The sequence below is a fragment of the Molossus molossus genome, unplaced genomic scaffold (genome assembly GCF_014108415.1).
Source record: "Molossus molossus isolate mMolMol1 unplaced genomic scaffold, mMolMol1.p scaffold_m16_p_10, whole genome shotgun sequence".
Classification (NCBI taxonomy): domain Eukaryota; kingdom Metazoa; phylum Chordata; class Mammalia; order Chiroptera; family Molossidae; genus Molossus; species Molossus molossus.
Window position 1 is genome coordinate 75271133 of NW_023425345.1, and position 27251 is coordinate 75298383.

The following is a 27251-nucleotide window of genomic DNA, read 5'->3' on the forward strand; positions in this document are numbered from 1 at the left end:
AGGTGGGGAAAGCTGCCTAGAGGAGTGAGAGGGACGGCAGCTATAGACTAATAGGAAGAGTTGATGATATGAGGTGGTAGCAAGAGTGGCAGTGATTGGTTGGCTCTGGTTGTCGGCGCCTAGGCGGGAGCTCCTGGAAGCCGAGGCGGCGGGTGGGGGCCTAGTGGTGTGGAGGGGTAACAAGATGGCGGCGGAGACGGTGGAGCTCCACAAACTGAAGGTACCATGAAGGGCGGAAAGGGCTGATTTGGACTTTTTCTGGGGACTGAATTCTGCCGCGTGGCTTGTGCCCTTTCCTACGTGTTCTCTTGTAGGCTTCTCCACTTTTTACTGGCTCCCTCCGTAGTTCTTTTTTGTGCCTTCCTTCGTCCACATTACGCCTGTCCTAATTTCCCATGCTCCTCACGGTTTTATTGCATTTGTACTTGTTATTTCGTCTCCCTTCTTCATCGTTGTGTTGTCTGTCACTTCTCCACGGGGTTGTGTAAGTGCTTTCAACCTGTTCTCTCCTTATTTCTTATCAGAACTGCATTACGTCAATGGTCCCCTCCTTTCTGCCCCATGCCGCCTCCAGCACCCCTTTTTCTTCCCTGGGTTGATGCTTTCGTATCTATTGTCCCAAGCTAAGATTCCTGTTAACTAATGATGGCATCTTTGTGTATTTTCATCTTTATAGGTCTCAAACATGATCCAGAAAAATACTTAAACTCTTTTTATAAAGATGGGATTACACCCCCAGGGGGAGCGGGGACTTTGAAACTTGAGGAGGGGCCTCAATATAGGCTTCCCCATAGAAACCTGGGGTTTAGGAGACCTTTAGAGTTAGTAAAGGCACAGATAGCTCGCATTTAAGTTTTTCTAGTTCTCTCACACGGGTTGTACCTGCCCCCCCCCCCCCCCCATAGACAACTCACTTGTAGCTGTAATATTTTGGAAAAACATTTCCAAGCTTAGGGTTATCTCTGTCCCATTTCATATCACGGATGGACCCTGCATCTCTTGGTATCACCACTGGGTGACACTCTTGGTAACCTGTTTTAAGTTGTGTCTTGAGAATGAATATTGGTAGCTTGCTCACATTCAGATTATTGTTTTCCTGGAAGAAAAGAGTGGTTTCTTTTAGGCTGAATTATGAGAATATCTTGATGAGTTGACTATTTGTGCTTTCACAAGTAGTTTTCCCATTAAATGTTTTGGTCACATCATCCTGGGAACCTTGGACAAACCAAGCCGACTTAGCTGAAGCTGAAAACTAACCCTTTAAAGCATATTGAGCTTAAAAACAAACAAGCAAAAACACTAATGAGGGTAAGATTAGGGAGAGGTCCTTTTAGTCACTTTTTAGTTGACATCGATTAGCTTTTTTGTGAAAGCTGATAGATTGGTTATTCTTGGGTTCTAAACTGTACTAGTGGATTTTTGTGTTAGTCTGGAGTTGCTATTAACTTGGTGGTACTGAAATGTATAGGTTATATCTGTGGTCTCCTATTACCACAAGTAAAAAGTTGAGCAACCACTTCTATTATATGTATACTTATGTAAATTATGTTACCGTACTGTTATATATGTTATAAAATATACAAAGAAGAGGAATTTTTGAATGAATGAGATAAAAAGGAAATATGAATAGAACAAATATTTTCTTCCTATTAGTCCCATTTTTGAAACCCCTGGAGGAACGCACCAGAGTTGTGACTTGCCTTTATGGATTTTGTGTTGGTTTATGGAGTTCCATAAAAGCTGGAGTTCCTTCCATAAAAGCTGTATTTGTTTGGACTGCATTAATTTTATTTTGATTGGATAATGTCCTCTCACCTGATTTCAGGTATTATAGTCTAAGAGAACATGAGGCACCCCTGGCAGCCTAAAAAGTAAAAAGGATTCACTCTTTTAATCACATTTGCTTGTCTTTGCTTTTTCTCTAGAGCACTTCTTAACCTTTTGGAGGTCACAGATATCTTTGAAACTCTGATGAAAGGTATGGACCCTCTCCCCAGAAAAAGGCATGTACACACACTTTGCATGCGATTTGAGGGGCCTCATAAAATTACCTTGTAGCCCTGAGGAGTCCATGGACCTCTGGTTAAGAACCCATGCCTTTAATTATGATTTCCAGGAGAGTTAATATTTGGTTCCACTGTTCATCTTGATGGAGTAACCCTAACTTGGATTAACTTAGGGTTTTATCTCTATTTTTAAAGTCTTTCCATATTTATTTATTTGTTTGTTTTAAATCCTCACCCAAGGATATTTTTCCATTGATTTTCAGAAAGTGTGGTAGAGAGGAGAGAGAGACACACATTGATTGGTTGCCTTCCGCATTTACCCCGACCAGGGTGGAGAATCAAACCTCCTACCCAGGTATGTGCCCTTGATCGGGAATCAAACTTCGGAACCATGCTGGCCAGGGCACAGTCTTTCCATTTTTATAAAGAAATTTTGGGCTTTTAGAATGGTATCTCAGAGGAAAAGAACAAGCTTTAAAGTAGGAAGGAAAACTATCTGAATTGATAGGTAAGTCCACATCAACTGCAGATTTCTCAAGATTTTGTAGAACTGCCATCATTCTAACAAGTTATAGAGACTGAATTGTGGGTTAAAATTCTTTAAACTGTAATTGTACCAGATATCCAATCAATGGTGAGAAAAGGGACTACTACAGAGGAGAGAATGAGAAAAATCTACAAATGTACAAGTGTTGAAAAAGAGTGAGACATGTAATTTTGAATCATAAAGTGCATATATGTTGGTGGTTGGAGATTGTTTGTAAAGGTGACTAGGTGAATTGTGTGACTATAAAGGTAGATTGGAGTGATATTGAAAAGGACCTTTTAAGTTGTGTATGGCATTTGGTTTTTGTTAGGTAGGCAGAAAATGGGGAGCCTTTGGAAAATTGAAAGAAGGAGCTGATGTGATCCACATGTGTTCTTTTGGCAGTATGGAGAATGGGATCTGGAGAGGGAGAGATTTCACCAGTTACATTTCTTTATAATGTTATACACTCCCCAGCTTAAAGCCTTTTTTTTTAACTTTATACCTATCAAACTGTCTAGCTTAGTTTCTCACACTCCAACTACCGTGGTTTTATTTATTTTATTTTTCTTCATTGGTTTTAGAGAGAGAGGAAGGGAAAGGGAGAGAGAGATAGAAACATCCATGAGGAAGAACATTTATTGGCTGCCTCCTGCATGTCCTCCTCTGGGGATTTGGTCCACAATCTAGGCATGTGCCCTGACCGGGAATCAAACCTGCAGTCTCTTGGTGCATGGGTCGATGCTCAACCACTGAGCCACATCGGCCAGGCTATTTATTTATTTTTATTATTTTTTATCCTCACCCGAGGACAGTTTTGCATTTATCTGCAGATAGAGCAGGATGGAGAGAGGAAGGAAGAGAGAGAGAGAGAAACATCAATGTGAAAGAGACATATCAACCGGCTGCCACTCACACAACCCCAACCAGGGCTGGGGACAAACTGCAACCCAGGTACGTGCCCTTAGCAGGAACCGAATCTGGGACTCTCTGTCCATGGGACCACACTCAATCCACTGAGCCACACTGGCTGGGCCACAGTGTCTTTATTTATTTATTTATTTTAAATATATTTTTATTAACTTTTTTAGAGAGAGAGGAAGGGAGAGGGAGATAGAAACATCAATGAGAGAGAAACCAGTCAGCTGTCTTGTGCATGTGCCTACTGGGGATCGAGCCCCAAACTCAGGCATGCGCCTGACCAGGAATCGAACCATCAACCTCCTGCTGCATGGGTCAGTGCTCAACCACTGAGCAACACTGGCCAGGCATACAGTGGCTTTATTTTATTTCATTCCTCAGAATTAATGTGTTCGTTAACTGCCAACATTTATAATAGCATTTACTATGTGGCAAGCACTGATTAAAGCTGTTTAAATACATTAACTGATTTAATTCTCACAGTAACCCTGAAAAGTAAATGCCTCTGTTATACCCATTTTATTTCTATTTTTAAGTGTTTTTATTGATTTTTTTAGAGAGAGGAAGAGAGAGATAGAAACATTGATGAGAGAGAAGCATCAACATCTGTTGTTGGCTGCCTCCTTCATGCCCCATACTGGGGATGAGCCCGAAACCTGGGCATGTGCCCTGATCTAGAATTGAACCAGGGACCTCTTGGTGCATAGGTAGATGCTCAGTACTGAGCCACACCAGCTGAGCTATTATCCCTGTTTAAAAAATATATATATACACACACACCCGTTTCTATTTTATTATTTTTTAATTTAAATTTATTTTTTTTCTTTGTTGATTTTACAGAAAGAGGAAGGGAGGAGAGAGAGAGATAGAAACATCGATGAGAGAGAACATTGATTGGCCACCTCCCGCAGCCTCCCCTCCTCGGAGATCAAGCCTATAACCTTGGCATGTGCCCTGTGCATGGAACCAGTGACCTATTGGTGCATGGGACAATGCCCAGCCAACTGAGCCACACCTGCCAGGACTATCCCCATTTTAAAATGAGAAAAACAAGCCCAGAGAAATTAACTGAATAACTTGCCCTAGGTTCCAAAGCTAATGAGTGGTGGATCAAATCTAGGCAGTCTGTCTCCAAAATTTATGTTCTTTATCACTACACACTACTGCTTCTCCTTACCTCAGAACCCAGAACCTGTACACATTCTTTTGGCTACAGTGCTCCTGCCAATCCCCTTCCCCACATGTTTATCTAACTGCTAGTTACCTTTCAAGTGTTAAACATTTACCCAAAGAACCTTTAGTTAGGATAGGTTCTTCTATACACACACAGACCACTTTTAAATGCCTCCATAGGTCTCTGTACTTGTGATCTTTAATCAGTTAAATAGTATATATATGATCATTGGTTGCCTTGTTTCCTTACTAGGTTGTAAGCTTTTCATGTTGGCAAGAACTGGATCCATTTTGCTTATGATTATTTCCCTGTATCTAAAATAATGGTTGACATGTAGGGGGTACTAAGTAACTATTTAAGTAAATAAACTTTGTAAGACCTGAAATAAGGTAGCTGCTACTCGAAAGTGAATGAATTTAAAATAAATTTGGGGTATAGAATTGTAAGTATTTATGCATCAGTTAGATGTGGGTGACTCCCAAGATTTGAGTAGTGATATCTTTAGTTCAGGTTGGGAGTTAGAGAAGAAGCCAGTTTTGTGGAATAGAGAAGATAAGTTCTTTGAGACATGCACTTGGAGATGTCTGGTAGTCAGTTGGAAATGTAGATCTGCTCGAGTTGAGAGCCGATAATAAAGGTTTGGAACTTACTCAAAAAAATATTTATGGGGTGCTTACCATATGCCAGCTAACATAGGTGCTGGAGATATAGGAACAAAGCAGACAGAATGATTTCTGTTGTATAGCTTATGTTTTACTAGGGGAAGGAACAATAAAGTAAAATTTATAATATCTCAAATAGTGGTAAGATCTGTAAAGAAAAATAGGAAAGCAGGATAGAGAGTACAAGTGGGAAAACAGGTGTTGTATTTTAAAATAAGGTGATCAGGGAAGACCTCATTGAGAATGTGATGTTGAAGCAGAGACTTGAAGGAGATGAAGGAGCAAGCCCTATGCAAAGTGTAAGAGGACCTTAGAGGTGATTGTTAGGACTCTGGCTTTTACTCTTAGAGATAGGAAACCAATCAAACTTTTTTTTTTTTTTTTTAATCTTCACCCGAGGATATTTTTCCATTTTTTGTACAGATAGAGTGGGAGGGAGAGAGAGGAAGGGAGAGGGAGAGAGAAACATCGACGTGAAGGGACACATCGAGTGGCTGCCACCCGCACGACCAACCAGGGCCGGGGACAAACTGCAACCGAAGTACGTGCCCTTAGCGGGAACCGAACCCGGGTCTCTCTGGACCGCAGGCCGACGCTCTAACCGCTGAGCCAAACTGGCCAGGGCCCCATCAAACATTTTTGAATAGAGAAATGAGGTGTTCTGACTTAAATTTTCAAAAGATCACTCTGACCACGTACTATAAGAATAAACATGTGCAAGGGCTATAGAGTTTTTACAATAATCTATTAAAAAAAAGACCAGAAGGGATCAGATTTTAAACATATTTTGAAGGTAGCGCTGGCAGAATTTGCCAGTGATTTGATTCTGGGAAGTGAAAAAGCCTTTGATACAAGTGGAATGAGAAGGCTAAAGAAGGACTTAGTGAATATTGGTATTTACAGGGCTGAGTGGAAGAAGAGCTACCGAGGAGGCTGAGGAGGAGAGAGAGGTAAGAGAAAAATGGAGAGCGATAGATCAATCATACACCTGAGAGCAGTGTCTGCATCTTGGTAGTTAAGATTGGGCTTAAATCAGCCCTAGCCGGTTTGGCTCAGCGGTTAGAGTGTCGGCCTGCGGTCCAGAGAGACCCGGGTTCGGTTCCCACTAAGGGCATGTACCTTGGTTGCAGTTTGTCCCCGGCCCTGGTTGGGTCGTGCGGGTGGCAGCCACTCGATGTGTCTCTTTTACATCGATGTTTCTCTCTCTCTCCTTCTCCCACTCTATCTGAACAAAAAATGGAAAAATGTCCTCGGGTGAGGACACACACACAAAAAAGATTGGGCTTAAATCAGACAGACCTGAGCTGGCATATCGGCTCCACTATTTTCTAACTATATGTTGTTGTTTTTTAGCAAATTACTGAATCTCTTTAAGCTTCATTTTCTTCATGTATTTATTTTTTTATCCTCACCCGAGGACATTTTTTCATGTTTTGTTCAGATAGAGTGGGAAGGAGAGAGAGAGAGAGAGAGAGAGAGACATTGACATGAAAGGTACACATTGAGTGGCTGCCACCTGCATGGCCCAACCAGGACCAGGGACAAACTGCAACCAAAGTAAATGCCCTTAGCGGGAACCGAACCTGTGTCTCTCTGGACCGCAGGCCGACCACTCTAACCACTGAGCCAAACCGGCCAGGGCATTTTCTTCGTTTATAAAATGGGATCATAACACCAACAACTTAGGTTTGTTGAAAGGATTAAATGAGGAATTAACCTTAGAAGTTTAGCCCTTTGCCTGGCATGTATTAATACTTAAAAGTAAATTTGAGTTCCTGTTGTGTTAAATGTTATAAATGATGTGAAATGTCTCTGCCCTCAAAGAGTGTACAAACCAGATAGAGAGATAACAGGTGAAAAAGACTTGAATCAAAATTCACGATTAGTAAACAGAATCAACAGGGCAATAAATGATTAATGTTAAATGTATTATGTGGGTCATTGATGGGTCTTTTTCTCTGTAGGTTGGATAGATAGAATGGAAAATGCCTTGTTGATACTGAAAAATAAAATTTTTAGCAATTTACTTTTGAATAGTTCATTCATGTACAAGTTCACAATTCTAACGGTATAAAAAGATATGTGGTAAAAGGTTTTCTTACTACACTTGTTCTCAACGAGCTTCTTCTTCCCAGTGTTAATTTATCTGTTTCTTGTCCAGGCATCTTGTATATGTGTAGCACATGGAGTGTGTGTGTGTGCATACACGTGCATTATTTTTTATATTAAAATGAAAGTTAGTATCCTATAGCCCTGGCTGGTTTGGCTCAGTGGTTACAGTGTCAGCCCATGGACTAAAGGGTTGAGGGTCCGATTCCCAGTCAAGGGCACATATCTGGGTTGCAGGTTTGATCCCTGGCCCTGATCAGGGTCATGGAGGATGCAGCCAATCAATTTTCTTACATCAATGTTTCTCTCTCTCTCTCTCTCTCTCTCTCTCTCCTCTCTCTGCCCATACCCCCTGTGTGCGCCCCCTCCCCCCCCCCCGCCCTTGCACTCTGTCTAAAAATCAATGGAAGAATATCCTCGGGTGAGGATTAACAATGACAAAAAAGTTAGTATCCTGTATACAATATTCTATAACTTGGTTTTTATAATAGTCTTATTGAATCTGGCGGGTGTGGCTCAGTGGATTGAGCATCGTCCCATGAACTAAGGTCCCAGTTCGATTTCCGGTCAGGGCACGTGCCCAAGTTGTGGGCTCCATCCCTAGTGGAGGGGGGTGGTGCAAGAGGCAGCCAATTGATGTACGTACCTCTCTCACATCGATGTTTCTCTCGCTCCCTTCCTCTCTCTAAAAAGTCAATAAAATTATATTTAAAAATAATAAGCCCTGGCCAGTTTGGCTCAGTGGTTAGAGTGTTGACCCGCAGACCAGAGAGGCCTGGATTTGGTTCCTGCTAAGGAACCTGCTAAGGTACCTCAGTTGCAGTTTGTCCCTGGTCCCGGTTGGGGTCCTGTGGGTGGCAACCACTCGATGTGTCTCTCTCACATCGCTGTTTCTCTCTTTCTTCCCCCCTCTCTCCCTCCTGCTCTATTGGAAGATAAATGCAAAAATATCCTTGGGTGAGGATGAAAAGTAAATAAATAAATAAAATATGTTCTTTTAAAATATTTTGTAGTCAAATACATATATAAGTGGGTGAGATTTGATATTATAAGTTATTATTTGAGGCTTTAAAAGGTTTTTGTTCTGCCAGCTAGTGTGGCTCAGTGAAATGAGCATCCTCCCATGGACTGAGAGGTCCCAGTTTGAGTCCAGGTCAGGGCACATGCCTGGGTTTCGGGCTGTATCATCCCTAGTAGGGGACATGGAATAGGCAGTCCATTGATGTTTCTCTCTCCTTCAAAAAATCAATAAAAACATTTAAAAATAAATAAATAAAAAATAGAAGATTTTTGTTCTATTAATATACTTGTACCAAAATGAAATGTGCTAGAAGAAATGACTTCATTTTCAGCTGTTTTGTGTTTTCAGTCATCTATATCCCTTTTATACCCATCTATATTCTACTGTATGAGCAGAACCCACCATATAATAACTAAAATAATACAATAAGTTAAAACATACGTAACACTTTTATTTGACCAGAGAGAGGACATGGAGGTGCTGAGAAGACTCTGCATGAGCCAGAGACCTGGGGTTAGGAACTGAGAGCCAGTGGGCGGCTGAGATTTCAGTGGCCAAAGACAATGGTAAGGTCAGCCAGCAGTGATGCATACTGTCTATGTAAATAATCAGTTACCAATGTGTCAGCTCCAAGTCTAGATCCGAATATATCAGATCAGCATCCTATGCAAAAACCTCTGACTACATTTCCCTCTCATCTGGAAGTTTTTGTAAACTTTTTTTTTTTTTTTATCCTCACCCGAGGACATTTTTCCATTTTTTTTGTACAGATAGAGTGGGAGGGAGAAAGAGAGAGAGAGAGAGAGAGAAACATCGATGTGAAACGGACACATCGAGTGGCTGCCACTCGCACGACCCAACCAGGGCCGGGGACAAACTGCAACCGAGGTACATGCCCTTAGCGGGAACCGAACCCGGGTCTCTCCAGACCTCAGGCAGATGCTCCAACCGCCGAGCCAAACCGGCCAGGGCAGTTTTTGTAAACTTTTACCTAGGCACAATTTTGGGAAGGAAGGAGAAGGGGAAATCAGCTTTATTAGAGAAGTTGAATTTTGAATTGCCTGAATATTTACTAAAATGTTACTTAAACAGGGGGGAAAAAGGAATTGAGGCTTCTGAGGAAGATTAGGAGTTATACAGGAAATAAAGAAGCTGTATTGCTTTGTAGACAACCAACACTGTCTAAACATACACACACAATGATACATTTTAAATGTTAGGTGATCTCTCAGTACTGGGGTTGCATAAGACTTATTTTTCTCTATATTTTTCAGAATTTTAAAACTGTTTGATGATGAACATATTTATAGAACAAAACAAAAAAACCCACTAGTTTTTGTGAATCCTTATCCAAGGATATTTTTCCATTTATTTTTAAATTTTTTTCTTAGAGAGGAAGGGACAGGGAGAAAGAGATAGAAACATTAATGAGAGAGAACATTGATTAGCCGCCTCCTGCATGCCCCCCACTGGGATCAGGCTCACAATCTGGGCATGTGCCCTGACCTGGAATCTAACTGGCGACCTCTTGGTGCATGGGTCGACACTCAACCACTGTGCCACACCTGCTGGGCCAGGGCAGAAACTTTTAGAAGTGTAACTAAAATCAAAAGACTTGTTCTTCAAGAAGCTGAAAGGAAATAAAGTACCAGGGTGGAAAAAATCAAGATTATTACTTAAGAAATGGACCTTAGAGATCACTTAGAGTCTAGATCTAGATTAATACTATTCAGTGTATGGTTCACAGGCCATTGCTTTCTCATGAACTGTTTGTTTTACTGGTTAGTGATAACATAAGTAAAATTGAGTAATCTTTTAGAAACTTTTATAGCAGTTTGACGTCACTGCTACTACATTGATGTATATAATTGTTTTTCTAATAACTGGTTATTAATTAATTAATTTTTTTGTTAGCCCTCACTTGAGGATATTTTTTCCATTGATTTTTAAAGAGTGTGGGAGGGAGGGGAGAGGGGAGAGAGAGGCATCCATGTGAGAGAAACACATCAACTGGTTGCTGCCTCCCACACATACCTCTACCAGGCCTGGAATAGAACCTGCAACCCAGGTAAATGCCCTTGACTGGGAAATGAACCCTCAACCCCTCAACTCTTTGACCGCTCGAGTGGGCTGACATTCTTTGACCACTACATCATACAGGCCAGGGCTAGTAATTGGGTTTTTTTTTATCCACCCGAGGAAATTTTTCCATTTTTTGTTCAGATAGAGTGGGAGGGAGAGAGAGGAAGAGAGAGAGAGAGAAACATCGACCTGAAAGGGACACATCGAGTGGCTGCCACCTGCATGACCCATCCAGGGCTGGGGACAAACTGCAACCGAGGTATGCGCCCTTACCGGGAACTGAACCCTGGTCTCTCTGGACCACAGGCTGATGCTCTAACCACTGAGCCAAACCGGCCAGGGCAGTAATTGGTTTTTATTGTTTGTTTGTTTTTTCCCACAGAAGTATCAATCCATGACCTGGTTGAATATTATAAAATGTTGGCAGCCCTATCAGTCTGCTTATTTAAAAATGTATTGATCTGTGAAATTCACAAATCTGAGAAGCAGTCTAATCTTGTCTAACCTTCCATCTAGTGTCTTTCTAACACTTATAAAATGTTGCCTGAATGCTTCACAAATATTTACTGGCTTAATCTTCATAACAACCTTTTGGTATAGATACTGTTGTATTATCCCCATTTCATGAGAAACAGAAACACAGCGAAGTTAAGTTATCCACCTAAGTTTACCCAGCTGTTAGTGGTAAAGTTAGAGTTTGAACCCAGGTAGTCTGGCTTCAGAGGCTATGTTAGGCTATGTAGCCATTCCACACTTTTAATAGGTGATTACCTAACATGTTTCTCAAGAGAATGCTGTTGGCTTGTTGAGTGGTACAGTTCTCCACAGACAGGGTGGGACAAAAGTAGGCTTGTAGTTTGTAATGGAAAATAATACAATAAGTAATAAATAGTAATACAAGAGCCCTGGCTGGTTTGGCTCAGTGGTTAGAGTGTTGGCCTGAGGACTTAAGGGTTGAAGGTTCAATTACTGGTCAAGAATAAACTGTTTCATGTACTCACAACTTCAAACTTACTTTTCCACCCACCCTGTGTTATCCCTGCCTGCTGCCCCACTGAACTGAATGTTGCAGTTGGCCAATTATTGGGGGGTTGGGGGGGTGCTTCCCCTATCCATTTCCAAATGGCTCCCTTGGTTGAAAACCTAGAGAGCCCAGCATATTTTCTTAGTTGTAAAGTTCTTTCTTTTATAGGAATCTGCTTTCTAACTTCTACTGGTTGTTCTTCGATCTGTATTTCAAATCAAGTAAAATCTTCTTTTAGGCCAAACATCTGTGCACTAATCTGCATATAGGATTTCTGGAGCCTTCCTTTTCCTGCTTGTTCTCCTTGGATCAGCCCATCATTATGCTTCGTTTTTTTTAATCCTCACCTGAGGATATTTTTCTATTGATTTTTTTTTTTAGATAAGAGTGGAAAGGAGGCATGGAGGGAGAGAGAGAAACATCGATGTGAAAGAGACACATCAGTTGGTTGCCTCCTGCACAACCCTGACCAGGGCTGGGGATTGAACCTGCAACCCAAGTACATGCCCTTGACAGGGAATTGAACCTTTGACTCTTCAGTCCTCGGACTGACACTCTAACTGCTGAGCCAAACCAGCCAGGACAGTTATACTTCTTAAAATAATCTGGAGCCCAGTAAGGCTGTTACATCATTTAATATATTCTATTTTTCAGTTATCCATAACCTAGAATTGTTTTTGTTGCAAATCATACTGTTAACTCTCTCTCTGCACTTGTAATCATCTAAAACCCTGAGGTCTTTATCCTTTGAGTTACTGTTGAGCCAGATCTTGCTCATTTTAAGTTTTTTGAACAATTTAAGTTTTGAATATAATTGTAGTACTTTATAGGTATATCTTATTACTTCTAAATTGAATCTTTATTTTTGGCTCATTGTTCTCCCTGAAGAGCTCCCCCTTCCCTCAGCTTAGTTGTCAGTGATCCATCAATTCTTCCTCTTTGTATAATATTATACATATATATAATAATATAAAATATGTGTTAGTTGACTGTTTATGTTATCAGTAAGGCTTCCAGTCAACATTAGTCTATTACTAGTTACATTGTTGGGGGATTCAAGTTATATGCAGGTATCTGACTGCATGGAGTGTCAGCACCTCTAATCCCATGTTGTTCAAGGGTCAGCTATACCTCTCTTTTTTTTTTTCGCCAGCTTCATTTTATTAACTAAGGAAACGTTTTATTCTTTTTTATCAGCTTGCTGAATTAAAGCAGGAATGTCTTGCTCGTGGTTTGGAGACCAAGGGAATAAAACAAGATCTCATCAACAGGCTCCAGGCCTATCTTGAAGAGCATGGTGAGTACTTTGTGGAGGCAAAGAGTGGTATGATTGAGGGTATTAATTTTTAGGCTGTGCCATATGGAAAATTTATTCTTTTCCTTTAGGTTGTTGGTGATATAAGCTCTTAATGAACTATATTAAGAAAACTCTTGATTAAAGTGGTTATAATGCCAAAAAATACTTCCTCTCCCTTTTTAATACATTGTAATTTTATTTCAACAAATTATTTAAAAGGAAGTATAGTAAAACAAGTATCATTATACATATATATAATAATATATATTAGCCTGAGAATTGGAAGATTTGAATCTAATTCCTCTTGTGTCAGAAATTTACTAGGTAACTTTGGACAGTCATGTTTACATGGCTTACTGTTTACACTTGTCTGTTCTGATCTATGAAATGAGATAAGTGTCTCGTCTCCACCCTTGAAATTCATAATCCTTGGTAACCTCTGGTCCCTTCTAGCTCTGACATTCTCTAATTTCACCCTTTTTTGTTATTGTTAATCCTCACCTGAGGATATTTTTCCATTGATTTTAGATAGAGTGGAAGGGAAGGAGCTAGGGAGAGAGAGAAACAAACATTGAGGTGAGAGAGACACATTGATTGGTTGCCTTCACACAACCCTGATATGGATCTAACCTGAAACCCAGGTGTGTGCCCTTGACAGGGAATTGAACCTGTGACCCTTCAGTCCAAGGGCTGCCCTTCTAATCGCAGTGCCAAACCAGTTGGGGCTAGTTTCACCTTTTTTTTTTTTTTTAAATCCTCACCCGAGGACATTTTTTCAATTTTTGTTCAGGTAGAGTAGGGGGGAGAGAGAGGAACAGAGAGAGAGAGAGAGAAACAGCGATGTGAAAGGGACACATCGAGTGGCTGCCACCCGCACAACCGACCAGGGCCGGGGACAAACTGCAACCGAGGTACGCGCCCTTAGCGGGAACCGAACCTGGGTCTCTCAGGACCGCAGGCCAACGCTCTAACCGCTGAGCCAAACTGGCCAGGGCTAGTTTCACCTTTTTAAAAACAACTTCATTTAAGGCATCCTAGGTTGTACAAGTTCCCTCTTTAATTTTTTTTATCCTCACCCGAGGACGTTTTTCCACCTTTTGTTCTGATAGAGTGGGAGGGAGGGAGGGAGAGAGAGAGAGAGAGAGAGAGAGAGAGAGAGAGAGAGAAAAACATCGACATGAAAAGTACACATCGAGTGGCCGCCACCCGCACGACCAACCAGGGCCGGGGACAAACCGCAACTGAGTTATGCGCCCCCAGCGGGAACTGAACCAGGTCTCTGGACCGCAGGCTGACGCTCTAACCGCTGAGCCAAACCGGCCAGGGCTCGCTCGTTAATTTGTATTTGTTTATTCCCATTCCTTTTATTTCAGCTCCCTTAAACAATTATTCTAATGTGTTTGATAGGTATTTTTTGGTTGTTGTCCTTGTAAAACCATGTAGTATTGTTTAGTGTACATGTTTACTTATTTGGTTAATTAATCCTCACCCAAGTAAATTTTTTTCCATTGAGTTTTTTAGAGAGAGTGGAAGGGAGAGAGGGAGGAAGAAGACATCGATGTGGTAGAGACACATCGATTGGTTGCTTCCTGCGTGTGCCCTGACTGGGGCCAGGGATCGAATCTGCAGCCCAGGTACAGGCTCTTGACTAGGAATCAAACCCAAGACCCTGTGCTCCCCGGGCCAGCACTCTAACCACTGAGCAGAACCAGCAAGGACTGATGTACAGTATTTTTATATAATTGGCAGAGAGGCTATAGTCTTGCTTTATTTCTCACTTTTTCTCTAAGTAATGTGTTGTGTTTTTTTTATCTTCACCCGAGGACATTTTTTGATATTTTGTTCAGATAGAGTGGGAGGGAGAGAGAGAGAAACATCGATGTGAAAGGGACACATCGAGTTGTTGCCACCCACATGACCCAGTCAGGGCCGGGGACAAACTGCAACTGAGGCACGTGCCCTTAGCGGGAACTGAACCTGGGTCTCTCTAGACCACGGGCCGACGCCCTAACCGCTGAGCCAAACCAGCCAGGGCAGTGATGTGTTGTTTTAAAGACATATCTATGTGGCCTATAGCTGTGTTATCATCTAGTCTATTCCAATTCCTGCATAGTGATCTGTGATGTATAATCCACCCAGTGATAAACACCTTGTATTCCCTCCTGAACTTCTTTTGTGTTCCTTCATATTCCTGTGTGAGAGTCTTTCTGGGATATATACCCCAGAATGAGTTGCTAATTAATATCTATTTATAATGTATATTTAATATGACTAAGCCCTGCCAAATTGCTTTCCGGAATTGTTCTATAAAACTACAGAGTGCATGAGGGTTCTTTTTTTTTAATCCTCACTTGAGGACATTTTTTCATTTTTTGTTCAGAAAGAGTAGGAGGGAGAGAGAGGAAGAGAGAGAGAGAAACATTGATATGAAAGGGACGCACCAAGTGGCTGCCACCCACACAACCCAACCAGGGCCGGGGACAAACTGTAACCTTGGTACGTGCCCTTAGTGGGAACCAAACCCGGGTCTCTCTGGACCACAGGCTGATGCTCTAACTGCTGAGCAAAACTGGCCAGGGCTCTTCTTTTTCTTTTTAATATGTTTTTATTGATTTAAAAAATTATTCTATTTTATTTTATTTTGGTACGTGCCCCTAGTGGGAACCGAACCTGGGTCTCTCTGGTCCACAGGCTGACGCTCCAACCGCTGAGCCAGGGCTAAAAAATTTTTTTAGAGAGAGAGAGAGAAACATCAATATGTGAGACATCAGTTGGCTGTTTCCTACTGGGGATCAAGCCCGCAACCTGGGCATGTGCTCTGATCAGGAATCGAACCAGGACCTCTCAGTCCGTGGGATGACACTCAATCCACTAAGCTACATAGGCTGGGCTGCACAAGGGTACTTGTATGGCCTCCAGAAACCTAAAATTGGCACTGTCTATCAAGTGGCCTAATTTTTTGCTAGGCTGTTGGTGGCTTCAATTTACATTTCTCTAATTATTAGAAAGTTTAAATACTTCTTGTGTTCATGGTTCTTTGAGTTTCTCCTTTGCTTGTTATTCTTTTTTTTTAATACTCACCCAAGCATTTTTTTTTTTATCTCCAGATAGAGTGGGAGAGAAATAGAAGGAGAAAGGGGGAGAGAGAGAAACATCGACATGAGAGGGACACATTGGCTGCCTCCCGCATGACCCTGACCAGGGCTGGGGACGAACTGCAACCTAGGTATGTGCCGTTGGCCGGAGTCCAACCCATGACTCATTGGTCCGCAGGCCTACGCTCTACTGCTGAGCCAAACTGGCCAGGGTTCGTTATTCTTTTTTATGGTTTGCATCATTCACTTGTTAGTTTGCAAGCCATTTATCTTATATTCTAGAACTATTCCCTTGTTGGTTTTAAACAGTACTATCTTCTTTGTCATTTGTTTCTTTTTCTATGATGTTTTTCTTAGTTTTGAAAAGTCTGCAATTTTTCTCATATTACTTTTTTTAAATTGATTTTAGAGAGGGAGGAAGGGAAAGAGAGAAAAGAAAAACATTGATGTGATAGAGATACATCAGTCAGTTGCCTCCTGTATGTGCCCCTTCCAGGATCGAATGCACAACCTAGGTATGTGCTGACTGGGAATCGAACCCACGACCTTCTGGTGTACTGGGTGACTATCCAACCAACTGCGCCACACCAGTCAGGACTTTCTCATACTACTTTTGCTTCTGGGTGTTTTTTTTAGAAGCCCTTCTCCACCACTAAAAAATCTTAAAGGTAGTCTCCCATATTTATATTAACATTTCAATTTAGTTCATTAGTCCATCACATTTAGTTCTTTAGTCCAGCTGGAGTTCCACTTTGTATTAAATGTTAGGTGGAGAAATTAGTTTTATCTTCTCCATGTGGAGTAAATTTTATGAGCATTAATTCTACCTTCATTATTGAATTTTATTTTGGGGCAGCAAAATTATTAATTTTGCCCTGAGTGAAGTGATCAATATGGTTTTATAGCAGGGCTTAACCTGAATATTTTCATATTCTTTAGCTGAAGAGGAGGCAAATGAAGAAGATGTACTGGGAGATGAAACAGAGGTGAGTTGGAGAGAGTAAGGTTAATCACTGGCCTGAGTGTGCCACTACCTTGGCCACTTAACAGCAATCATTAGAGGGCTTAAATGCTAACTCATTAGGAGAGCGTAATGGGTGAATGAAGGTTCTGAAAGACTGGTTCATTTTGGAGTTTTCATATTCTTCTGACAGGTTTTTACTATTGATTTATGTTAACCATCCATCTTGTTTCATTTGTTTTTAGGAAGAAGAACCAAAGCCCATAGAACTGCCTGTCAAAGAGGAAGAACCCCCTGAAAAAACTGTTGATGTGTAACTATCTCTTTTTTTTATAATCTGAGTGTAAAGCAGACAGTTCTTGTTTTGGTGGCGGAGGGTGGGGTTCGTGTCTCATTCTGTTTGCCTTTTATGCATTCCCATTGGCTTTTTCTTTTTTTGTTTGTTAATCCTTACCCGAGGATATTTTTCCATTGATTTTTAGAGAGAGTGGAAAGGAGGGAGGGAGGGGGAAAGAGAGAGACAGACAGACATTGATGTGAGCAACATGTAGATTGGTTGCCTTCCACATGACCCTGACTCGTGGTAGGAATTGAACCTGCAACCCAGGTATGTGCCCTTGACCCTTTGGGTCTGAAGGCTGACGCTCTTAACTGCTAAGCCAAACCAGCCAGGGCACCCTACCTCCCCCTCAGTTAGCTTTTTCATTTCAAGTATATGGTCTCAGTGAAGAAAAGTAGTTTGTCTCTGGGTTATATAATAGATAATTAGAAGCAGGAGACAGACATCAAGCCCAGAGAAAGTTTAGGTCTTCTAGCCTTTGTTGTATCACCATAATAGATGATTCTCTTTCTGTATAGAGAATCATAAAGATTCTCAGCATATAAGGAATTTCATAAGGGTGGAGGGTGCTGAGCAGAGATGTTGTTGTCTTTCAAGTAACACTGTTCTCTCTTTTTGATTTATAGTAGAGGAGAGGAGGACAAAATACTAGAGTGAAAAGTAAATCTTGATTTATTTAAACTATCCCACAGTGTTATCATAAACATTTTTTTATTTGGGGCTCTTTCCACAGATGTCTGGCCATCTTATACTCCAGCACATTAAGAACAGTTGAGTCCTTTTTAACATTTTTGTTCCTCATAGTAGCTGTATTAATGTATTTAATTATAAAAGGCAGTATATGGACTCGTAAACGGTAAAACAGTACATATACACTCAAGTACACTTTGTTTTCACCTCCATCTGATTCTAGATGTTTTCAATATATATTCTTTTGTAATATTTTACATAGTATGTGTATATGTGTATATATACAGACACATATGTTTACACACTGCATATTGTTGATTTCTTGATTTTTTTTCACATCTGGATGTCTTTCTGTATCACTGCATAATAATGTTTTTTCCTAAATGTTAGATATACTAGGTAAGGTTATAAGTGTTATACATATATACATTTAATCTTCACATCAACCTTGTGAGATAGGGATAATTCTAGTATGTCTCTTTTTTTACCTTGTTATTATGGGAAATTGCAAGTATATGTACAAGTTATGAGCATAGTATAATAGACCCTCAAGTACCCATTTACTCAGATTTAGTAGTTATCAGCTTAGAACTTTATTCTTCTCTAACAGGTAATAGTACTTCATTCCAGGGATGAACAGTAATTTCACTAGTCTGCTGTTGATGGACATTTAGATTATTCATGATAATAAAAAATACAGTGCTACATGTCCTTATGCAACTGTTTTTATACTTATGCAAGTATGTTCATAGGATAAATGCCTGGATTTACTGCATCATAGGGGATGTGCATTTAATGTTTTATAAGATTTTGTCAAATATTACTGCTTTTAAAAGCCTTTTAGTTATCTTCCATCATAGGAGATTTGTGTTTAGATGTAATGTTTTGAGAAAATGGTTTATGGGATAGCTTTAAAATTGAGACGTTTTGGGGACTCTAGTGATAATTGGCTTGTGTGGTTTAAAAATAACGAAGTTTGGCCCTGGCTGGTGTGGCTCAGTGTCACTCCCAGCACTGAAAGAATTTTGGGCTTGATCCCCAGTAGGGGGCAGGAGGTAGGGGTTGTGCAGGAGGCAGCCAATTGATATTTCGCTCTCACATTGATGCTTCTCTCCTTCTCCTCTTCCTCTAAAAAAATCAATAATAAATAAATACGTAAATTTAAAAAATAGAGTTTGAAGATTTGTAAAAGTTCATTATCCTTTGAATATATAAAATGTGTAATTTGTTTAAAGGGTTTTAATTTTATTAATGAATTTCTAAAACGGGAAATTGAATGTGTGTAGGGTTGGTGATTTTGTTTTTTAGAGGGAAGTCATGGTTAGACTAAAATATGTACAGTACAGAAAGGTTCTATAGTTTAAACAGTGTTTTATATGTGTGTGTCAGAGAGAAATTTCTCAGTGAAGAGATGAATTTTCCCATGAGTCCCAGAATGTGATGTGTTTTTATTGCTTGTGCTTAATTGTGCCTAAGGGGTTAGAATGGAACAGAAGGAGGCTTCCTTTCTGAGGTTCCCTTTATGCTATGAGGTATACCGCAGTGATTGTACTTTAAGACAGGAATGTGAAGGAAGTCATTAGCCTGGGGTTGGTGGAGTGGACTGCTTTCTTAATGGCATTGGACTTCAAGAAAAACATTAAACTTCAGTGTCCCTTTTTGCCTGAATAAGACAGAGGGTTGGGGAAGGAAGAGTGACCAGAAAATGGCAAGAATTCAGAAATTTCTTTAAAAGTCAGAATATTTAGGGCTAATTTAGGTCCTTTGAAACATTAAAAAGGAGATCCCTTTGCTTCATCTTTGGCTTGGAGGTCTCCAAAAGTGTTCCTGTTTCTAGTTTGATTTTTTTTCTTTTTTCCTTGCCAAAAGTCAGTTAAATATTGTAGGACTTAGTTATGGTCAGCAGGGGGCACCCATTGCTTGTTTGTGCCAGGGACCTCCAACAAAAGGATGGAGGAGAGAGTAAGTTCCTGTTCCAGAATTGCTTCCTCTGAAAATGCCATTAAACCATTACTACCTTTCAGGGCATCAAATGGGAAAAGTGTCTGGAATATTGGAACAAAAGCCGCCCATGTCTCTAAATGAGGGACCTTAATGAGACTGGTTATGACCCACAGTTTTATGGGAGTTGTTTGGTGGCAGGTTAATGCCCTTCCATTTATCCTGGGTACTTCCGAACTTTGTCTCCCACCCCTATGGTCCCCCTCTCTTTTGTTTTCTCTTAAGCCATTTGACTAGTAACTTACCATGTTTTCCTAATCCAAACTCCCCTTAGCCTTTTTTCTTCCCACTCCCTTTGGCATTTTTTAATTGTCCCACTTTGACTGTTTCAGCTGAAGCTACAGTCCTTGTGGGAGAAATACGGGATTTGTAAAAGAAATAATCCAGAGCTTATAGAGCACTCATGAATGATTTCTCTGATGAAAATTGAGAGCTAATATTTAAATGATGTTTAGAGGACTCGTTAGTAGTCTGGAAGTAAATTTAAAATTCCTAAAAGTAAATCAGATAGTGAGTGTCCAGTATCCTTTGAGTATTTCCCTTCAGCCCAATATATTTAACCTGACTTCTTAGCCTAAAAACTTTCTTGTACTTTAGCAAAGGAGCTTAGTCTGTTATTTGAACTTTTTAGATGACCGTGCAAGGAACTGAAGTTCTAATACTCTGTGGTTTTTTTGGACGAATAAGGGATGGCAGAGAGATATGGGACAGAACACATGATTCTGGTAAATTATACAGTTCTAAAGTTTTGGTTTAGAGTATCCGTTTTCTAATTTTAAAAATCTCTTTCCTGTTTTCCAGGGCAGCAGAAAAAAAAGTAGTAAAAATTACATCTGAAATACCACAGACTGAGGTAGGTATTCTGCTTCCTGGTAGAAGAGCAGTCACTCTCTATATCTTTCTGTTTCTTACCCTTTATTCTGTCTGTATCATCACTTTAAAAAATTTATTCATAGGCAGAAAATCAATATTGACAGATTTTGTTATTGCTATATTTTCCCACCAACAACACTTAAGAAAATATTTGGGCTGGCATAGTCACCTTTGAAACCCTAGTCTTTTTGTATATAGTACTGTGGTCTTAGTGGTAGTTTTCTTTAGGATGCTTACAAACTAGGATTGGAGTTTGGAAGAATTGTACCTTGGAGAGATGAAAAGTAACAAGGGAAGGTGTCACCCTTAAGTTACAACTCACTAGGTGGTGAGATTGAAATTTCTCTGGATTCTGTCTTAATGTCTTTGAAACTAGGTTCCAGTTGAGATCTGTGTTCTTTTTCGTACCTTTAAAATAAAGGTGGTATAGGACACACTGCCTCATTTCTAACTGAAAGATTACCACCAGTGTTGGAACCAAGCTGTTCCTTTGATCCCTTTTCAGAGGTCACCTAGATGCAGCTTTTTGTCTTCTTGACTTTGTGCAGAATGTGGGTTTTATGTTATTCCTTCTCTTTTGTTTTTAAGGACATGAATGTAATAATAGTCTTTTTGTGTTTGCTTTCTGGAACGGGCTGTTGAGTTAAGCCCTTGGATGGATATAACCTGATATCCTTTAGGGTTGTCAGTATTCTCGGTTTAGACCTTAAGATACTACTCCTGATGTTCTTTAAACAACTTTTCTCTTAAAAGAAGGAAACCAGAAATTGAATTTTTCTTTTCCCCTTATTTTGTCCATTATTACTTAGAGAATGCAGAAGAGAGCTGAACGATTCAATGTGCCCGTGAGCTTGGAGAGTAAGAAAGCTGCCCGGGCAGCTAGGTGAGTGTCCCCAGCCTTTTGGAACTGGGATAGTGATAGGTTGAAGGTGAGGGACTGTGATCCTAGGTTTTAAATATAATTGTTGACTTTAAGGAGGATATAGGCCTTGCTGAAAAGAAACTCTTTGGCTCCATTCAGAACTCTGTAGATTTGGATGTAGTAGCTATAGATGGGTTTTATTATCAAGCAGGGTTTTTGTAATAGGTAAAAGTCAAGGACTGAGTACTCTTTCTGATAAGGCTTCCTTTTAGCTTAATATCTGGACTTTTGGTGAGAAAAAGAGTAAACGGAACTTTTTTTCATGGGGTTGTTAGAATTAGCTAATGATTGCAAAGCTTGAGATCACAAGCAAGAAGTGCCATATGTACACTTGACACGGAGACCAGGAGTCTAAATAGCTTCCTAAAATTTAGTTTGTTTTTCTTTCTACAGATTTGGGATTTCTTCAATTTCATCAAAAGGTAAGTATACAGAGACAGTTATCTGTGTAGTCTTATTTTCTGGCACAACAGATTTCATTTCTCCAAATTAAGGTAAACTTGTTAGCTTTAGAAGCCTTTAAGAGGTTATATTTATCCCTTTGCTTTAGGTAAAACTATACTTAAGCCTTTCTGGGCAATTTAAAGAAGGTGCTGAAATTATGAGAATAGGAAGACGTGTCAACACTTGTTTACCTTTTCTTGGACATTTTCAGAGAAGTTTCTAGCACTTCGCTTACTTATTCTGTTGTCTCAAATCAGCATATGATTATTATGTACCTGTCAGTGTTATACTGCCTAGTGTAGTGGTAAAGGGAAAGAGAATCTTTTTTTACCTTAACAATTTTCTAGGAATTTACAAGGAAATAATCTTGGATATATTTAAAGACTTAACCACAAGGATTATCATGAGTTATTTATAGTGATCAGTAACTGGAAACAGTGATGTACAGTAAAAAATTGGTCAAATAAATGTATGCCATAGTATAGTGGAGGACCATGCAGATGTTAAAAATGACATGGAAGAGTACTTGTCAGAAAGATAGTAAGTGAAAAGAGCAAGTTATAACATTTGTAGTAGGTTCCCATTGTATTAATGAAAGTGCATGTATATGGCTAGGAAAAAAGATGACAAGGATATGTACTAAATTGTTAATACTCATTATCTCTGGTAGGTAGAATTGCATGACTTTTTGTTTGTGTTTTTAAATTTTCTAAAATGAATGTGTATTTTGTAATAAATTAGGGGAAAAAGTTATTATTTTTTTATTTTTATGTTTTTCTTTTTTGCTTTATTATTTTTTTATCTTTATTGTTGAATGTACTACAGATGTTCCTCATTTTTCCCCCATTGACCCCTTCCTCCCCACTCCCGCCTTTTCCCACACTGTTGTCTGTGTCCATTGGTTACATATAAGTTTTTTGGTTTATTTCTTCCTACCCCCCCAACCCCCTTCGCTTTGAGGTTTGTCAGTCTAGCAACCAATCTATACTTCTTAATCTCTTCACCTTTTTCATTTATTCCCCCAACCCCACTCCCATCTGGCAACCAACAAAATGTTCTCTGTATCTATGAGAATGTTTCTGTTCTGCCTGTTCATTTTGTTTGTAGATTCAATTGTCGATAGATATGTATTCATTGCCATTTTGTTTGTTCATATATTTTATCTTTTTCTTCAAAAAGACCCTTCAACTTTTCATATAATAATGGTTTTGTGGTGATGAACTCCTTTAACTTTTTCTTGTCTGGGAATGTTTTTATATGGCCATCGATTCTAAATGACAGCTTTGCAGGATAGAGTAATCTTGGTTGTAGGTTCTTGCTTTTCATCACTCTGAATATTTCTTGCCACTCCCTTCTGGCCTGCAAAGTTTCTTTTGAGAAATCAGCTGACAGTCTTATGGGAAATCCCTTGTAGGTAATTATCTGCTTTTCTCTTGCTGCTTTTAAGATTCTCTCTGTCTTGAACCTTTTGCATTTTGATGATGATGTGTCTTGGTGTGGGTCTCTTGGGGTTCATCTTGTTTGGGACTCTCTGTGCTTCCTGGACTTGTATATCTGTTTCCTTCACCAAGTTAGGGAAGTTTTCTGCCATTATTGTTTCAAATAGGTTTTCGATTTCTTGTTCTCTCTTCTCCTTCTGGCACCCCCAAGATGCGAATGTTGGCACGCTTGAAGTTGTCCCAGAGGCTCCTTACACTTTCATTTTTTGGATTCTTTTTTCTTTTTGCTGTTCTGATTACGTGTTTTTTGCTTTCTTAGATTCCAAATTGATGGTTTGCTTCTTAGCTTTACCTACTCTACTATTGAATCTGTGTAAATTATTTTTTATTTCAGTTAGTACCTCCTTCATTTCTGACTGGTCCTCTTTTATGCTCTTGAGGTCCTCACTAAGTTCGCTGAGGTTCTCACTAAGTTCATTGAGCATCCTTATAAGCAGTATTTTGAACTCAGCATCTGTTAGGTTGCTTATCTCCATTTTGCTTAGTTCTTTTCCTGGGGGTTTGTTCTGTTCTTTTATTTGGGACCTGTTTCTTTATCCCCTCATTTTGGCTGCCTCTCTGTGTTTGTTTCTATGTATTACTTAATGAGTGGTATGGGTCTAGCTGAGATCAGATGTTGCTTGTTTGAAAGAATTTAGGAAAAACCTGAAGCAGGATCCAAGACAGGCCAATCCTATGGTTAAGCAAGTGGCAACAGCTTGGGTGGGCCTGAAAGCTGGGTGGGGTGGGCTCTCAGGGAATCACCAGGGCAGGGCAACCAGTGTGAGGCAGGTTGCTGGAGTCCCAGATATGGCAGCTGTTGGCTGCCCCAGGGCAGGGCTTACCAAAGGAACAAAACCTTCTGACACCACGTTTGTCCCGGAGAAAGCCTCCTCTCCAGCCCTTGCTCCAATGCCAAACAGCTCAGTTCTTCCCTGTTATGTCTCTGGCGCCCCTCGAGCTGCCTCCTCTCCAAGCTTAGAGGAAGTGAGTCCAGTAATTCCATGTGTGGGCCCTTTAAGAGGCTGCCTGGGGCTCCAGCCCTCTAGGCCTCCCTGAACCTCAGTTCCCACTGGTTTTTCTAGCCAGAAGTTATGGGGACTTCTCTTCCTGGCACTGGAACCCTGAGCGGGGCACCTGGTGTGTGGGACGGAGACCCCTCAGTCCTCAGGGAGGACCTTCCCAGCCGAGGAATCCTTCTGGTTTTATCCGCCACATGTGGGTGTGGGACCAGCTCGTTGCGCCTTCACCCCTCCTATACCAGTCTCAATGTGGCTGCTGCTTTAATTCCGTAGTTGTAGGACTTCCATTTAGCTTGATTTCAGGCGGTTTTGAATGATGGTTGTTCTGTAGTTTAGTTGTAACTTTGATGTGGTTGTGGGAGGACACGATACCGCGTTTACCTACCTGCCATCTTGACCGGAAGTCATCAAGTTATTAGTTTTTAAAAAGACGTAATCTCTGTTCTCAGGGACTTACTTAAAGTTTAAATGTAGTCTCCCAATCCAATCCAGTCCAGTCTTTCTAGTGACTTGACTGTAGTTACAAGTGTGTTAAGAAAATGTCCTGCAAAGATCTTACAGTGTTTTACTTTTGAAAAGATCAGCAAAATTCTGGCCACTATCACTATGGATTTTAGAAATAAGATACTTTTTGGCTTTTAATTATGTCAAGAGAGATACAATAAATAGGATTGGTGATGGTACTAGAGAAATTATTAAAGACATTAGATGGTGCTATTCGAAGAAAGAACAAAAGTTAAAATTATTACCTAGTATGAAAAATATACTTTAACCTGATCAGTAGAAATGTACAATGTTTACAGCATTAGCATATAATTCTGACACCCTAGAACTATAGAGCATCTCCTAAAAGAACAGAACATTTGAAAGGAGCTTTAGTTTTATGTGTAGGAACATAAAAACCCTAACAGTTCCTAGTATGTGGATTGTGGTAAAAGTTGAATCCATACACAGTGGAGAGTTAGAGAACCAATTACAAAGTTGAGATTGCTTAAAATAAAATTTTGAAAAGTTTTAAGTAAATAATTATTGATTAGGTTAGGGTTGATTCTATCGGCCAATTTACTATTTGCTTGTTAGTGATAATTTCAGGACAGAACATTGTCTTAAAGTGGCCATAATTTTAACTCACGATAGTAGCTCTGCTCTTTTTTCCAGATAGGATGTCTTTCTCTCTTTTTTTAAACAGCTTTATTCAGATATAATTCATATACCATACAGTTCATCCATTTAAAATATATAATTCAGTGTTTTGTTTTTTTTAAATATTCACAGGATTGTGCAGCCATCCTCACAGTCTAATTTTAGGACAGATCGATCACCCAAAAAAGAAACCCTGAATCCATTAGCAGTTGTTGCCGATCTCCTCCCCCAAGCAACCACTAATTTTTTCCTAGATATATAAATTTGCCTTCCTGTAAATGGAATCATACAATTCGTGTTTTTTTGCAACTGAATTCTTTCAGTTAGCATGATGTATTCAGGGCTCATCCGTGTTGTAGCATGTTATCAGTACTTCATTCCCTTTTTTGTTTGTTTTGTTTTGTTATCCTCACCCGAGGACGTTTTTACATTTATCCTCAAATAGAGTGGGAGGGAGAGAGGGAGGAAGTGAGAGAGAAACATCCATGTGAGAGAGACACATGGACTGGTTATCACCCGCACAACCCCAACTGGGGCTGGGAACAAACCACAACTGAGGTATGTGCCCTTAACGGGAACCAAACCTGGGCCTCTCTGGTCTGTGGGCTGACGCTCCAACCGCTGAGCGACCGGCCAGGGCTCCCATTAATTTTTAGATAGAGTAAAGGGTGTGTGGGGGTGGGGGAGATTGATGTGAGAGAGACACATCAATTAGTTGCCTCCTACACGACCCAGATTGGGGCCGGGCATCAAACCTGTAACTCAGGTATGTGCCATTGATTGGGAATCGAACCTGCAACCCTTTGGTCCTCAGGCCAAAGCTTTAACCGCTGAGCCAAACCGGCCAGGGCAGTACTGTACTTCCTTTCTTTTTATTGTTGGGTAAGATTCCATTGTATGGACATATACCACATTTTATGTGTATCTTCATCAGTTGATGGACATTTGGATTGTTTTCATTTTTTGGTTACTATGGATAATGTTGCTGTGAACATTCACACACAAGTTTTTGTATGGATGTATGTTTTTATTTCTTTTGTGTATATATCTAGGCATGGAATTGCTAAGTCATATATGATAAACTCTGTTTTAACTTTGAGGAACTGTCTAACTGTTTTCCAAAGTGGCTATACCATTTTATGCTCTCAGTGAATGCAGATATGCTTTCTAGATGCAATCTGCCTTTTCTTCTCATCATGAAGGACATTTGTCTTTTATACTATTGTTATGTTATCCAATTTGATTTGAAGACAATGAACTTCCTTTATGACTTTTTAAAATATTAAATAAAACTTTTTCTTTCTTTTTTAGGCCTGTCATCTGACATCAAACCTATGGTAAGAAATCTTTTTTTATACCTTGAGAGCCAAAGCTTAACTCTATACAGTTAGTATTCAAGTTAGGAAGACTCCTCCTCCTCCTGAAGTCAGAGGAAACTCTGAGATCTTATGGGCTGGGTG

General features: G+C 40.1%; 1 protein-coding gene across 6 annotated transcripts in view; it reads left to right on the forward strand.

Annotated features, from left to right (window-relative positions):
• Nucleotides 1-139: 139 nt before the first annotated feature.
• LOC118623494 (SAP domain containing ribonucleoprotein) overlaps nucleotides 140-27251 on the forward strand; it is a 58917-nt gene continuing 31805 nt past the window's right edge. For 3 of the 6 annotated variants that reach the window (XM_036251138.1, XM_036251140.1, XM_036251142.1), the window contains exons 1-8: nucleotides 142-220; nucleotides 12723-12822; nucleotides 16857-16903; nucleotides 17124-17191; nucleotides 20711-20762; nucleotides 21592-21665; nucleotides 22098-22126; nucleotides 27103-27128. In XM_036251138.1, the coding sequence (XP_036107031.1) occupies nucleotides 185-220; nucleotides 12723-12822; nucleotides 16857-16903; nucleotides 17124-17191; nucleotides 20711-20762; nucleotides 21592-21665; nucleotides 22098-22126; nucleotides 27103-27128 (432 nt within the window). In that variant the 5' untranslated portion in view covers nucleotides 142-184. Of the gene's footprint in view, nucleotides 221-8881; nucleotides 8986-12722; nucleotides 12823-16856; nucleotides 16904-17123; nucleotides 17192-20710; nucleotides 20763-21591; nucleotides 21666-22097; nucleotides 22127-27102; nucleotides 27129-27251 lie in introns of those variants that run through there. The other 3 variants (XM_036251137.1, XM_036251141.1, XM_036251139.1) reach the window with 3 other exon arrangements.